Source organism: Sinohyriopsis cumingii, chromosome 8 (genome assembly GCF_028554795.1).
Source record: "Sinohyriopsis cumingii isolate HCF-2022 chromosome 8, ASM2855479v2, whole genome shotgun sequence".
NCBI classification, from domain to species: Eukaryota; Metazoa; Mollusca; class Bivalvia; order Unionida; family Unionidae; genus Sinohyriopsis; species Sinohyriopsis cumingii.
In genome coordinates this window covers 67,278,486-67,293,453 of record NC_142968.1, presented here as the reverse complement: position 1 = coordinate 67,293,453, position 14,968 = coordinate 67,278,486, and the positions used below count along the sequence as shown (strand labels likewise).

Sequence of the window (14,968 nt, the reverse complement as noted above, 5' to 3'; positions counted from 1 at the left end):
GACATTTACTAGGTCTATCTATAACATGCCCTAAAGCGATGAAAAATAAACAGTGTTGCCTTCAGACTACAAAGATGTCATTGCATAAAAAGCTGTCAATAAGAAATTAAATTCGTACTATTTTCAAAATCAAACGAATCAATTGAATAATACTCAGCAGAATTTAAAACAAATACTGACTTGTGTTTTGTTTTTCGTTCGATAAGCTATCATTTACCATTGTACTAAATGTGCCTGCCCTATGTTCATTTCAAGAATGGTGACCTACGCAGTTTCGTTCGTTTTCAGAAGGTGATATCAGTCCAAATATATCCTCAAAATATTAACAAAATATCAGGATATGAGAAAGAAATCAAAATGTGTTACAGTCGTGTATCTCAGCTTGATTTAGTTTTCACCTTTAAACTTCTTTGAACAAAAACATATTCATTATGAAACTACTTGTGGAGACCAACGCTTTATTCTCAGTAGTGACACTAACACATCCACACGTACACATATATATTTTACAGGGCTGTCGAAATCATTACTTTCTCATTTTTGAGCTATGCGTACACATCTACATGCAGTAGGAAATAAGACTTGCTGACGTTTTATGTTGGAGATAACATTTACGTAAACTAATACAATTCTGAGCAACGTAGATCAAGACGTTTCGTCGGATCTTAGGCCGGGTCTGTGTTCTCTTTGAAGTAAATTCATGATGAACAGTTAGCATCTAAAAGAAAAAGAATGATGATAGTTAAGACTAAGTGTATTTCAATTCTAGCTTATAATAAGGCTCAAAGAAAATATTTTGTTTTATTCAGGCACCTGCCCAGTGCAAGTGACTGTAGAAATCACCAACACTGTCTCCGATTCTACTAGTGCTGACGTCAATTCATTGAGCTCAAACGGACCTATTTTTCGTTAGTATTTGGACCTAACTTGAAATTGGCAGTACTTTAAATATGAAAAGAATAAACAAGATTCATATTAAATTGACTCACTCGCCTCAGAATATATTTTACATAAAGGAATGTTTTTCTCTAGGACCTCATAATAACCACTGTCCAATTGCTCCATTGCTGACATAGTGTTTCACACACGTCCCAGTGCAAATTTCATTTAACAATATTACCTACCCTGACTTAAAATATTCTTGCCCGAGATGGCCTTAGCTTTTTCTGTTATTTTGACACACTCATCCCATCCACACAAAAATAATCGTATGTCCCTTATACTTGTGATATTGCTCACTGAACAAGGCGCTGAACTGAACTGGCACTGAACTATTAGACCACAACGAAGAAGGTTTCCAAAATTTCACATGCGCTGATAGTAAATTCTGAATAACTGAGCTACACAACCATGCTCTTGTAATTTCTGACTATATCCACTGTTTGATGTACACACTGTATTTTATCACGATATTTATGTAGGGATAGGCATTCGGGAGCCTTTGAGTATTTTCGCTTTCTAACGAGTTTTTGATCAAAGTTCAAACAAGAAACGAAGTCGGATATTCATTAATAATTTTGAAATCAATCATTAGAAAAAGTAGCTTTAAGTTCGTAATTAGTTCCTGTAATAGGAATGTGTCAGATATAAAGACAACACTAACTCAGTAGCAATCAAATCAACGGCTACCAAGTCTTCGAGCTAAATTATTTTTTGTAATAACCCCAGGACCATTAGAATAAAGAAAAAGATTGTCTTGTGGGATTTTAAAAGTTTCTAATCTCCTAACTTAGTTTGATTGTCAAACAATCGCATGGGCACTGCTGTATATATTTAACCAGCAATATATTACCACGTTCGAGTGAGTAATAGGCAGAATATTGTTATTCGAGGCTGTTCATGTAAGTGCTAAGCATATGAAAGACGTCTAAAAGAGATAATACTCTTTCCCCATTCAAATGATACCTGCTTCAATTTTGTACACAATGAAGAATTTTGATGTGGATAAAATTTAGCAGACGATCTTTAAACGTTGAGGGATTTACCGACGGGGTCCTGCAGGGAGCTAAAGTATTAATGCTTTTAAGTGTCTTTCAAGACCTTCAAACTAAAATGCAGCATTTCTGTGGCGGGGTCAAATGTTCCTTTCAGACAAATTATAATCATTCGTAATCTGAGAGATACCCGATCTTCATTTTAATCGACCCCATGAGTCGCCCTTGCCACAATACTGAAACTACTCTTGTAAAAGTAGTTAATGACATTTTCTCTGTGTTGGATAGAGGAATGATTACAGTCCTCACCCTCCTTGATTTGTCAGCAGCATTTGGCACAATAACCATGATATATTACTTCACCGTCTCCACCGTCTCCAGCATGTATTTGGCATTCATAATATAGCCTTACTGTGGTTCAAGTCCTACTTGGCCAACAGGCTGTTATTGGACCTGTTCTCTTCATTCTGTACACTCAGTCGCTCTCAAGTGTCATAGATCATCATTCAGTGTCTCACCAATTGTACGCTGATCACACCCACATATACAAATCTAGCCACCCAACTGAAGTTGATGCTACCAACCAAGCTGTAGAGAGGTGCATTTCTGATGTGAAATCATGGATGACATGTAACAAGCTGCAGATGAATGAGGATAAAACTGATGCCATTCTGATCACAAAACAAAGACTTTCTCATTCACATCCTTTACCTCAAACAATAAATATCAGCAACGCCAACATTAAATTCACACAATCAGTACGAAACCTAGGTGTCACTCTGGACAGTACCCTCACATTGCACGAACATGTCATGAACATATGCAAGGCTGCATGTCTTGAGCTGAGACGCAGCATCTCAATTCGCAAATATCTTTCAGTTGATGCCACTAAAACACTTGTGTATTCATTACTACTTCCAAGACTGGACTATTGTCAGTCAGTTTTGTCTGGTTCATCTCAATATCTACTCCAGAAACTTCAAAAAGTTCAAAACACAGCTGCTCGAATCATATTAAGAGTATCACGATCAGAGCACACCTCCCCGCTGCTCTGTACCCTACACTGGCTATCCATTCGATCCAGAATCAAACACAAAATTTGTTCTCTCTGCCACGTTTCACTGTCGGACTCTAGTCCAACATACCTATCTGACCTCACCAATGTGTACATACCAGCAAGATACTTACGCTCCTCTTCTGACAATCGTATACTCATTATTCCCACTATGAAACAAAGTCATATGGCCAGCGTTCGTTTGCATAACAGCGCCCAGCAACGTGGAATGAATTGCCAACTGAACTTAGACACAAAGACACAGTGATCAGATTCAAGAGGGATCTCAAAACTCACTTATTTCGACTGCAAGAACAAACTTAAAGACCTAATAATGTTTCCTACCTGAAATATTCTCAACATGTTTTTTATTTTTTAATGTTTTTCTAATTTCATGTTGTTTGTTTTTGTAATAATATTATTATATGTTTTTATCTTATAGGTGTTGTCTAAAGTTGTAAAGCGCTTAGAGCTTCTAAAGATTATGCGCTATTCAAAGTCCTCATTATTATTATTATTATTATTATTATTATTATTATTAATATTATTATATAGCAACTGTGAAAGCGCCAACCCAATGATATTGAAGTTCATGACACTTTAGAAATTTCGGAGATTTAAATACGGAATCTGCGCAAGGTATAATAACTTATTTTTTTCTTGTGTGAAACTAATAACTTTGAACTTCTTGATTAACTGAGAAAGGCGATCAATGTTGTATACTGGACTGCATTTTAGTATCGTTGTAAATTTTCCGGTACTTAACGTTATTTCTGGATTTGATACTTTCAGATTTTGTGTACCTTTTTTATTTTATTTGTCTTCTTTCATAAATGATGAAAATGGAATTTTTTGTATATTGTATTACATATTCTTCGTGGATTTTCCTAGTTAGCAATGCACTCGAGTATGCCAAAGAGTCATATGGGTCTGATTTTACCTAATATAGTAACTTTCCGTGACGTCACAATTAAGGTCACGGGATCTGAACGGAAAGGTTCGACTCTAAGAAAACAATTGTCTCCTAAGTCTTCTTTATTTTCCTTTACAAACTCTCAGGAGTCTAAAAACAGCAACCATTCCCCAACAAAAGAACCTAAGCTGCTCATGTTTCATTGCTTGTACGAAACTATGTTTTATGCAGCACTGAACATATGGATGAATATTATATTTTATCATTCCTTAAAATGTAATATTTTGCCACATTTTGCAATACATAACAATATTGTTAACTGAGATGCTAAGGAAGGTGCTTGTTGAAATATATATATGTGCAGATATTATTCTTATTCGGATCGTGGACTCACGATTGTACGTTTTCATGCATGTGTAAATCCATTAATAGAACAGGGAATTTCATTGCCATTCAGAAAGAGTGTCAACTTGCGATAATAATTGAAATATATATATAAATATGCAAAACGTTTCTATAACATTTGATCAATCCGTTAGGTCGGTATGGGAGGGGAGGGAACTAGGATGTTATTTGCAATCGTATATGTAACGCATGTTCTGTTTATTGCAATTAGCATCAAAATAGTGAAATTAAAATTTGGGAATAATAATAAAAAAACAAAACAAAGAAAATAAAAATGTAGTATCATACTTTCAGTAAAATATACATATTAATTTTAAACTATCTCCATTCAGACAAACACATGAATTACAACTGCATCCGTTTCAAATGCAATAGGGACAGCAAAATTAAAAGGTTCTATAAATTGATCATAACTGCTTCCCTTTATGAAGAAGAAATATTGAAATAACTAAAGCGGTGTAATGCGGAAGTTGCAATTAACACGAATCAAGATGGACCTACTTCATTTTGCAGTACCCTATTTGTACAAATATGTTTTATTCCTAAGACATCTTAATAATTTTGTATCATTCTTACTGTGAAACTTTTCTCCTTATTTTCATGTCTGCATTTATCATGGATGTGTGATATCCGGCATATGCATGCCAATTTATTCCTTCTCCATAATTGGTGGATCCGTAGATTCCATTTAAGTTTGAATAATGGCAAGCATTGTACCACCAACCGCCTTTGTATTTACTGGCACAATTTGACGAATTGTCTTTGTCCTTGTCCCAATCCTTGGTGGTGAATTTCATATCAGAATGATAAGAGAAAGAGTCGCCTGCTGTTCCACTGTAGCCTTTTACGATGAGACGATATCCACTACTTTCGTCTCCAACCGAGAAAGTATCATACATGGCAAAGCTGGTATTTGTATTTGAAACAGCCAAGTTTATATGCAGCTGGTAATCGGCCTGAGCCGTGAGGTCATGTATATTGTCATTTCCGAGCCACATGTTTCCATTTGGATCACCAAAACCCTCTTTATAATCAATCCACTCACGAAAGAAATCAACATCTCCGCTGATTCTTCTCTGAATGACAGTCCATCTTCCACCGGCTGTACGCATGTCACATCGAACGTAGATACCATTAGGATGTCCTTTGGGATAAATAATGTAGCCTCCAGTCTTTGTAAAACCCATTTGGTAAATGACCTGGCAGTCAATTGGTTTTCCAAAACAGACATTTTGGCATGTAGATGAAGTGACGTTTCCACAATTAATTTGAGGATGTCCGCTTGTAAGCAATTTAGAGAACGCCAGGAAAGCGAAGAACAAGCGAACCATTGTCATGGTAAAGAACACTGAACAAAACATTTTCAGTTAAGGATTTTCTAGCGTATAGCTGGATGTGGAAATGTTTAAGAGGGCTGTCCATATTTATAAGAAACATAAGTGGGAATACATAAAAAGGGGGTGTTGCTTGAATAATAATTATCCAGTTCGACGCATTGATTTCATTGGGTAAGAATGATAAGACGGATGTAAACAATCCACTATAGATTCATCCGAATAGACTTTGTCAGCATAAAAGATAACTATTTTTCTAGACGAGAAAGTATTTTTTCTCCAATGAGGCGAATTGCAGCCCAACTAACACAGTGAGTTGCACAAATTAACCTCACTATGAATATAGTGATACTCAAATAGGAAATTAAGTTCTGGCATACAGAAATAACATAACTAAACACTGGAGCTAAAAGCTAGTTCAATATACACCAGAACTAATAATTTCATATTTTCGTAGAAACGAAACCTACAGAGCTATCTGTACTATCTCTTGGCCTTCATAAACTACTTTGGATGACATTTTGTTTGCTGTATAATATTAAGTTCCGTACTAAATCACTAATAATGATTAAAAAATGTTAACTAGGTTTTGAAATACATCCTGTCGCCTCATTCTTTTCTGCCTTATTTGGACACGTAATATCATCAACTTTGGGCTAATAATATAATCAAAACGAAACGTGAATAGTGAAAAGCTCCTTCTGCTGCTGGTGAACACTCTTATAGTTTTGTCTCGTATACATCATTTTTGACATGCATTGTTACTGAGGTATTGCAATCGTTGAAAACCAAAGAAAAATAATGGTCACTTTGCTCTCCATTCACTAGAAGTGAAAATAAGTTATCAATGACAACGGCTGTTAATATTTCGTTTGTATACCTACTGCTGCAGATGCTATCTATTGCAATGTCCATGAAAAGGGATATTTGGAAATGAGGAGCATAAACCTACACTTGCATAACAGTGGTTCAACAATCACAATTGTAACAGTAAAATGAAAAAAGGGAAAAAATGAAGAATCCATAGTAGAAATACTTTTCAAGACGACATTGGAAAAATATCAAATATATATCACATACGGGTGAAAGAAATATGGTGTGAAAAGTACTAATTAGTGAATGATATTTTCATTGAAGCTCTTCTCTGGGATGCTGAAATGACATATGGTGCAAGTTGAGATATTACGCCTGAATTCGTTTGAGAAAATCCCTGTGGAGAATCCGTTTTCACGATCTGAATAAAATGAACATTGTGAAACATGATATTTGCCTTTGTGTCACACTCACACAATGCTCAATATATACGCCACTCTAAAGCTATTAAGAGATGCGTTGGTTACTCAATTGCTACGTGTAATGCAACTGTATTGGGATGCTTTATGTCATTTGATTACGGTTGAATTCCATTTCTGCATTAAATTGTCTTTATGATAGTTTCAGATGGTAAATAATACATTTACAGTAATAGGTAAAATAGGATAACTTTGCCATCACCTACATCCTATACGTACCTATTATAACCCAAACCATATGGGAAGTGTATGCTGTTAAAATTTGTAACACATTTTGACTTACCTGGTTCATCCATTTATTTTCAGTGTTTATAACATTGTCATGGATAACAATTACCATCCAGGATAACCCAGTATTAATTTATAGTAATAGGTAAAATAAAGACGTACTTGGTCAGTATTCTCCTTGTGGCAGCAGGGAGTATGCGTGTTTTCTAGGAAAATTCCATATCTAGTAAAACTCTTACCATTTACGTTTTCAATTGCTTATGAATATTGTAGCCAAATATCAGCGGCATCATTAATACGAATGTGATCATATTAATAACAGTTCAAATATGCCTACTGTATTGTACAACTTAATCCATGTTTGTGGACACTTTGCATGTAATGGGGATTCTTCCTTTACTTTTTTCCAAATAAGTGTACGAGAGAAGTTTAGTCCCATGTATGTATAACCAAATATGATATGGACTTATCTTCCGTATAATATTACTTTTCCATATTCCTCAAAACTACACCATTCTAGAACGTCACAATAATATTATGTTACTTTGTCCGTTTAAGGAAATTTTTTACATTATCTTAAGTGTTCACTTCATGTCTTACTGAGAGCCTATGGATTGCATACCTTCCCTTAAAAGCCTTTCTTTTTATTGCAGGAATGTTGATTTGTTAGACATCAAAATCTATGGCTTATTCTGAAATTTAAGGAGGAACAAAAAAGAAAAGATTGCAAGAAGAAGCTACAAATAAAGAATGAACACATTTTTCAAATGTGTGGTAAATTGATGATTTGATACCGTCCACAATTTGAACAACATGTAATAAGTAATGATTGTGTGATATAACTAGCCTTCAAACACCTTTATGCGAAGACAAACCTAGGTCAAATTTAATTTGTACCAAGGTGTATTACTGAATGGAAAATTCCTGTATTATCCCAAGAGTACGTTGTGCTGAATATAGTGAAAGAAACAATTAACCTTATTGGTTTCAATTCAGGTTGCTTTTACAAATGGTTGCGAGGCCAATTATTACTTATAAAGTAGCAATAACGAGTCACTTATGCTTTTTGCAGTTTTCATGTGCAGTGGTAAGTTATACATTTCCCATTTGATAAGTTAACTTGCTGTGCATCCTCTGATTTCGAAGATGACTAAGATATCAGTAACTGGTTAGAAGTCTGTGAATACGTGAGATCAGGTCAATGTGTGCTATTTACAGACTGTGTCACACTTGGAAGCATGTGCAGGTTCGGATAGATTGATCAATGCAGGACGTGCTGCAGTTCCCAGATTTACATTGCTGGCGCTACTTTCATGCCTCTTCGATTGTCATCTGTTCAACGTCCTTAGCACTAATAAGGATGAAACTGCGCGAGGGGAGGGATCCTGTGCGAGATCATCCCAAGGCTCGTGGTCAGAGATGAAGTGCTTCAAAGATGTCTTTACGGCTTCTATGAAGCGTTTCTTTTGACCACCCTGAGATCACTTCCCCTGCTTCAGCTCAACGTAAAAATGCTTCTTAAGTAGTCGCTCTTCTGACATTCTACCATCCTGACGATGGGTCCTGTCAGTCTTCACTGTGATGTCATCAGCAGAATGTAGAATGTGAATACTTGGAATGTTTGCCCTTGTGAGAGGCTCAGTTTCTGAAACCATGTCCTGCCATCGTATCCTAATCAGTTTCCACAGCAGCCAATGTGAAAATCATTAAGCTTCTTAACATAGCGTTGTAGGAAACATATAACAGGATTGGCAACACAGCGGCTTTGTAGACCTTCAGCTTCTTTGTACAATTCTCTCCCACACGTTTGCTCGTAGTCTGCAAAAGCCCACACTTGCTTTAGCATTTCTGGTGTTGGTTTTATCATTGATTAGGACTGTAACATAAAACCACCACCTTTCCTTATCAGTTTAGGTCTGCATCACTCACAGCACGAACCAAACAATATAATAATTGCAATAATTACAAGTTGACAACAAACGATACATAGACTCAGATCACGCATTCCGGTAACAGTCGTCGGCAAAGAGTTGACCACGAACAGTAATTTTATGTCTTAGCCTTCGCTTGCACTCTCCATAGATTCAAGATCTTGCCATCATTGAGGTATCGGATACAATCCCACTGTCATGGTCACAGGAAGCATAAGTAAGCATAGCAGAGAACGTCATACTCAAGAAGATTGTTGCCAACTCACAACCTTCCTTGACTACATTGGTGACATGGAATGATTCAGATGACTATTCCTCGTCTATGACACGAGCGTGCATGCCATGATAGGATTACCGAATTATCACGATGAATTTATCTGGGCAACCGAAATTTGTCATAGGACCCCCATAGCTGAGTGCATAAAAGACTTTCTGCATGTTTCTTTGGTTACCTAAAATTAACTATTGCTTGTACAGCAAGAATAGTATAATTGGATATATGGCTCACTCTGATATGGAATACACTGCTGACACGAACAGTATCTCTGTGGTTGTTTGACAATTAAGCAACGGTAGGTGATTAGAGATAAATAAAGTCCCCAATACAAAGTTACTGTACAAATTGGAAAGGAAATGAGATCATTACATGATTTTTAAGTTGATTTAGTTTACAGAGTTGTAGCAACTGATTTGATCGATACGATGTGAGTGGTTTTTGTATGTGTGACACGTGAACAGTACTATCAGAGGAAATAATTACAAACATGAAGCTACTGGTTTTGTTATTACATTTTGAATAATGATCAATGCCTCTCCGACTTCAGGGCATACAATCAGACTTTGCAAGAGCAGAGGTGTGCGCCACATTACTTCTGAATAATGCTAAAATTCTAGAATGTCTGGTAAATATATAGTTCATTTATTTGAAAATTCACATCTCCAATATTGTCTTATGACTGTGATATAAGGGTTTTTTGAAAACAGATAGTATATGACGGGTACATAGAAAACATTACTTCTGAATAATACTAACATTCTAGAATGTTTGGTGAATATAATGGTTCATTTATTTGATTAATTTGAATCTCCAATATTGTCTTATGGGTGTATAGGTTTCGAAAGCATATAGTGTAGGACAAGTACATAAAAAAAGTGCATGTAGATACTAAATGTTATACATCCTGCCAACGTTATGCTTGAAAATGGATAGTTTGGACTACATACTCTTTATTCAACTATATATGTGCGTATCTTTAAGAACGATTCAGATTGCTAAACACAAATAATTAAATTGTTAAAAAATATAGCAGTTAATGCTTAAAGATTTTAAAAGAAAGAATTGTAAAAATTGGGGTTTCAGTGTGAGAACTATTTTATTAACTTCACGGTCTTGAAGATCTGGTAATATCCTAATTCAGTCCATATATCTTGCCTTTTATTGTTTTGTAACCAGAGACTAAAATACATATTTCATTTTAATTTATTTTGATCCTTATTACTGGCAGAAACCAGGTATGTACCAATTACTTCAATTACACAAAAATGAAGATTTCAGAACTCTAAAACACCTAGATAAATATGCTGATAATGCATTCCAACTTAGATTATCGTCTCTCGCTGTAGAGTTCTATTTCTGTCTGTCCATCTCCGAGGATTTATGCGCACATTTGTATAGCCATTATTTATTCGTATATTCAGGCATTTATGCAACAGTGCATTGTGTATGAATCATGTATTGTATTGGCTATGTGTTCTTTTGCAGATGCCAAATAAAAAAATATGTTTCGCTCTGTTATTCAGATTTTATCATCAGCATATGCAGAAATTGTGAACGTTTGGGAACCTCGTTGATTTTGACTTCCTCGCTCAGTGGAGAATATCACAAGTGCATGGGGCGTACCTTTTAATTTTTCTTGATGGGGTGAGTGTCGAAATAATACTAAACACTAATGCCACTTCAGGTCGTGTGCGTGTGGCGTTATCGGGAATATAACGTTGGTCTACATGTATTTCATGTAGAGTTCTCGTTACAGGTCCTGTTATCATGGAAATTTTATGTAAGGTAATCAGATAAGTTACATGTTGAAAGATGTTTTATAATGAAACGTAGGTCAAAGTGACAATGATGTTGCTGACAGAAATAGTTTCTTCAGTGTAGGCATAAGTGTAGCATATGAATTTACATAGGATTAAATTACAGCTGATTCTGGAGGAAACGAGTGTGCAAATGATTATTTTATTTCTGCTATATAGATTTTAAAACTTATTTGGAAGCAATTGTTCGAGTGGCATAAATTTTATAATTCTAAAGGAGCTACGATGGTCACCGTGCTAGAAATAGACATGGATCAACTTAATTATTAGAATCATAAATGATACCGTGAAAACACAGTCCTGTTATTTTAGTTTAATTTGTTTAATTCTACTGCACATTACCCAAATGAGTCACTTGATTTTTATATTAAAAAAATACCCCTATCCATCCACATCGTACCCAGCAAATCCCCACAAATAATAGCTGACTACCTTCCTCACTACTGTATCATAAACAAAGCAAAGCCACCACAATTTAATTTACCGTACAAAAGAACCACATTGCGTATTTCTTAGGGTAAAATAAAGAAACAAATCAGATCGTCCTTTACCTCACAATATGATTACCTCACTTTCAACTGCAATAACAAACACACCCCAAAAAACCATGCCCTTGAATTTACTACTTGATTACTTTACTTACTACTAGTTTAGAGTAAACGATTTAAAAGACATCAATAGATGAAGGGTACAAGTGGACAATGAATTACTAATATTCATTATTTAATAGAATGACAAGAGAAGCCGCCACAATTCCATGGCTTTAGAAAGAGATCCACCAGAGCAGAACAATTTTAGAAGCTGTTGATGTGTCTAGATAGAAATTTAGAACTTTATCGACTACTTTTCAAGTCACTGGATAGACAAGATAAATTCAGAAGATTCTTTTTACCTTCGTTGATATATAACCCTTGGAATCGAAGATTAACAGATATATATGTTCTTGTCGACGAAATATTTTTTAAAAAAAAGAATTCCAAAGTATCAGAAAATTCTGACCCTTTTAATCTCAACTTGAACAAAAGAATCAAGTTATGGAAAAAATATGAATTATTTCAGCATTTGCGTTAGTGGCATTTTACAAACAACACCGTAACAAACACAAACAACAGGACAATTTCCAGGCAGCAGTTAAAGAAATAGAAGTGAATGAATTCATGCTACGATCTAAGAAATTGACATGCAAACTGTCCATTCATTTTAGACTGGATTGATGAAATCCGAACGATATAAGATGTTAGATTCAAAGAATAGTACAAAACAAAAACTATGCAGTCAAAGCCGTGTGCAAATGATTGGGATGTTGTGTCTTGAAATCAGCGTGGTGCATGATAGTATTGACGAAATAAACAACAGTAGAATGATACACTATAGTGGATGGTATTATAGAAAGGTAGACACATGTAGCTCTACAATGATACCAAATAATCTGGAATATCTAGAAAATGCAGATTTAGAAAAATCATTTTTAGGACCCAACATTTTTAAACCCAAAATTCGCCAGTGTTTTCGGAAACATTTAAATTATTTGTAAGGAAGGTTTATTGTAGATACAGGTTCACTCAAGACACAAGTGGTTAACAGACGTATGCATTAAGTGCTAGCTTTAATGCAATTAAAGGCAACAGAAAGGAAAAAGAGATATTCAAAATAGAATAAAAGACGGAAAAAGTATTACATTATAAATAAAAACGGGTGAATTTGAAAACTTAGTTGTCAAAATCAAACAAGAATGTTATGCAAAATGAAAATAACACTATTTTGAAATAGCTCTACGAATTTTGTATTGCATTCTTTGCCACTAGTATACCAGCTAAATTATATCAACTGATTTAATTAAATGTACATTTCCAATTTGTAGACGAGATAATGTATTTCAACTGAAACATGCGTTAAATGATAATTTTGTAGCTGAATAACACTAAACAAAGAAATATATAAATTAATTAGCTGCATTTTATGGATCTATTTATGCTCCTGTATGATGTGCTGAATACATCTTATACCGTATAGATGAAGGAGAATCGTCATTAAAAAAATAAAGCAAAGATCGTTCACAATATTTGTCAATTTGAGAATTGACAATTTAAATAATTTTGGCTTTGATTTTATCAATTGGACCGTCGAAATCATACAACACTGCCACTCGAAAATGACATTAGGCAGAGATCATTGCCTTAAATTTACAGCGTTAAAAGAAACAAATGAAGAAACTATGTAAGAGAACTCTGTTTTATTCATTTGAGAGTAAAACAAAAGAGAAGGTCTTGAATCAGCATGTGATAATAGGAGCATTACCAAAGATTGTTTCTGTTGAATGAAGCATATAGCCTCAGTAGCAATTACTGCAGGAAAATCAATAAGTAAAGATTTCGCATTTTAAAATAAAAACAACTTAGATTCAAGTTATTTGATCATTATGCTGAAGAAATAAGTAAGGCATGAAGGAAATAAAGAATAAATGGAAAACCGGTAAAAACTAAACACTTGACTACTTGAGTGAACGATTGAAAAAGGAACGTTTCGTCGCTAACTATATTTAACAATCTGGACGGTCCTTTTCCTTTGTATGAGTCTACTCATAGTGATCACACTTGTCATGGTTTAATCGATACACTAATACCCGAGAAACAAAAGGCAGTGATCATACTTGTTATGGTTTAATCGATACACTAATGCCCGAGAAACAAAGAGCACGTGAAATTAGGGGTTTACACGTACACTGTGATTAGCAAGTAAGATATGGGTTCATATTATGTATATCTATACTGTGTATTTAATTTTTGTCCATGACTGTATATTGCTACTGTCATTTGTATGCAACACATTATATAAATAGCACATGTCCAGTATTGTAGATTTTACCTTTATATAATATTCATTTGTAAAACAAAATGTTTAGTTAGATTTGAGTTCAGTACTCTGATTTTCTCGTTGGAAATTTTATTTGGTCTCGTTAGTTGTTTAAGCTTAATCGAATAGACATGAATATATTTACGAATTTGATGGAAATTTCCATTGAAAATAATCATCATCCTTGACATCTTATTGCGTTTTATACTTTTATAAAGGGTTCTGAAGTAAACAAATTGGTCTTTGCTATTTTAGCTTCAGTCTTGTACGATTATTGTTATTTGTATGAGATATAATTTGAAAGGAATTATTTAATTATATTATTCATTGGAATTGCTAAGTGCTCACTGACATTTTAGGCTAAACCATTATATTGGATTACTGTGAATTCATTCAAAGATTTTCTAGTTTATATCATTGTGATACATCAAGACTGCTGACATATCAGATCATTAAACACCATTGATCCTTAAGCACATTAAAAACCTGGAATTCATTCAAAGCACTCTATACTATTGGACTTATGATAGAAAGGTTAAAATTATTTGGATTTTAATTCACAACATTAAATTCCCTGTGTATTCTAGAGAAATACATTATTTGTTGAAATTTACTAAATTGGTTTAGCTTGCTTTCTCTGTTTCTTAAAGTCATATAATTATGTTTTGTTAGTGTGCATTTTCCCCAGATATTGTGTAGGTTATTTTGCAGAAAAAATACCTAAAATATTTACATTTTGAATATACGTAAATCTTATCAACGTAGAATAGAGACATTGCTCTGAATCAAACAAGGAGGAAGAGACATTGCTCCGAATCAAATATGTCAATCACAAACTCTACTACATCATTTACGTAACAGCTGTATTCAACCCAGTATTCTCGCTCTCCTCCGATAGAAAAATATTTATCTGTCACAGATATGTTATTG

The 14,968-nt window shown here is 34.5% G+C and overlaps 1 protein-coding gene across 1 annotated transcript; it reads right to left on the bottom strand.

Annotated features, from left to right (window-relative positions):
* Positions 1–424: 424 nt before the first annotated feature.
* LOC149793737 (microfibril-associated glycoprotein 4-like) lies at positions 425–5,690 on the bottom strand. Its single transcript, XM_089967726.1, has 2 exons — positions 4,883–5,690; positions 425–718 (listed from the first exon to the last, which is right to left on the bottom strand). The coding sequence occupies exons 1-2, from the start codon at positions 5,665–5,667 to the stop codon at positions 712–714; spliced, it is 792 nt and encodes a 263-aa protein (XP_089823852.1). The 5' UTR covers positions 5,668–5,690; the 3' UTR covers positions 425–711.
* Positions 5,691–14,968: the final 9,278 nt, after the last annotated feature.

Excerpts from the sequence above, each read along its gene's own strand:
- LOC149793737 (XM_089967726.1), bottom strand. The coding sequence starts at position 5,667 with ATGTTTTGTTCAGTGTTCTTTACCATGACAATGGTTCGCTTGTTCTTC.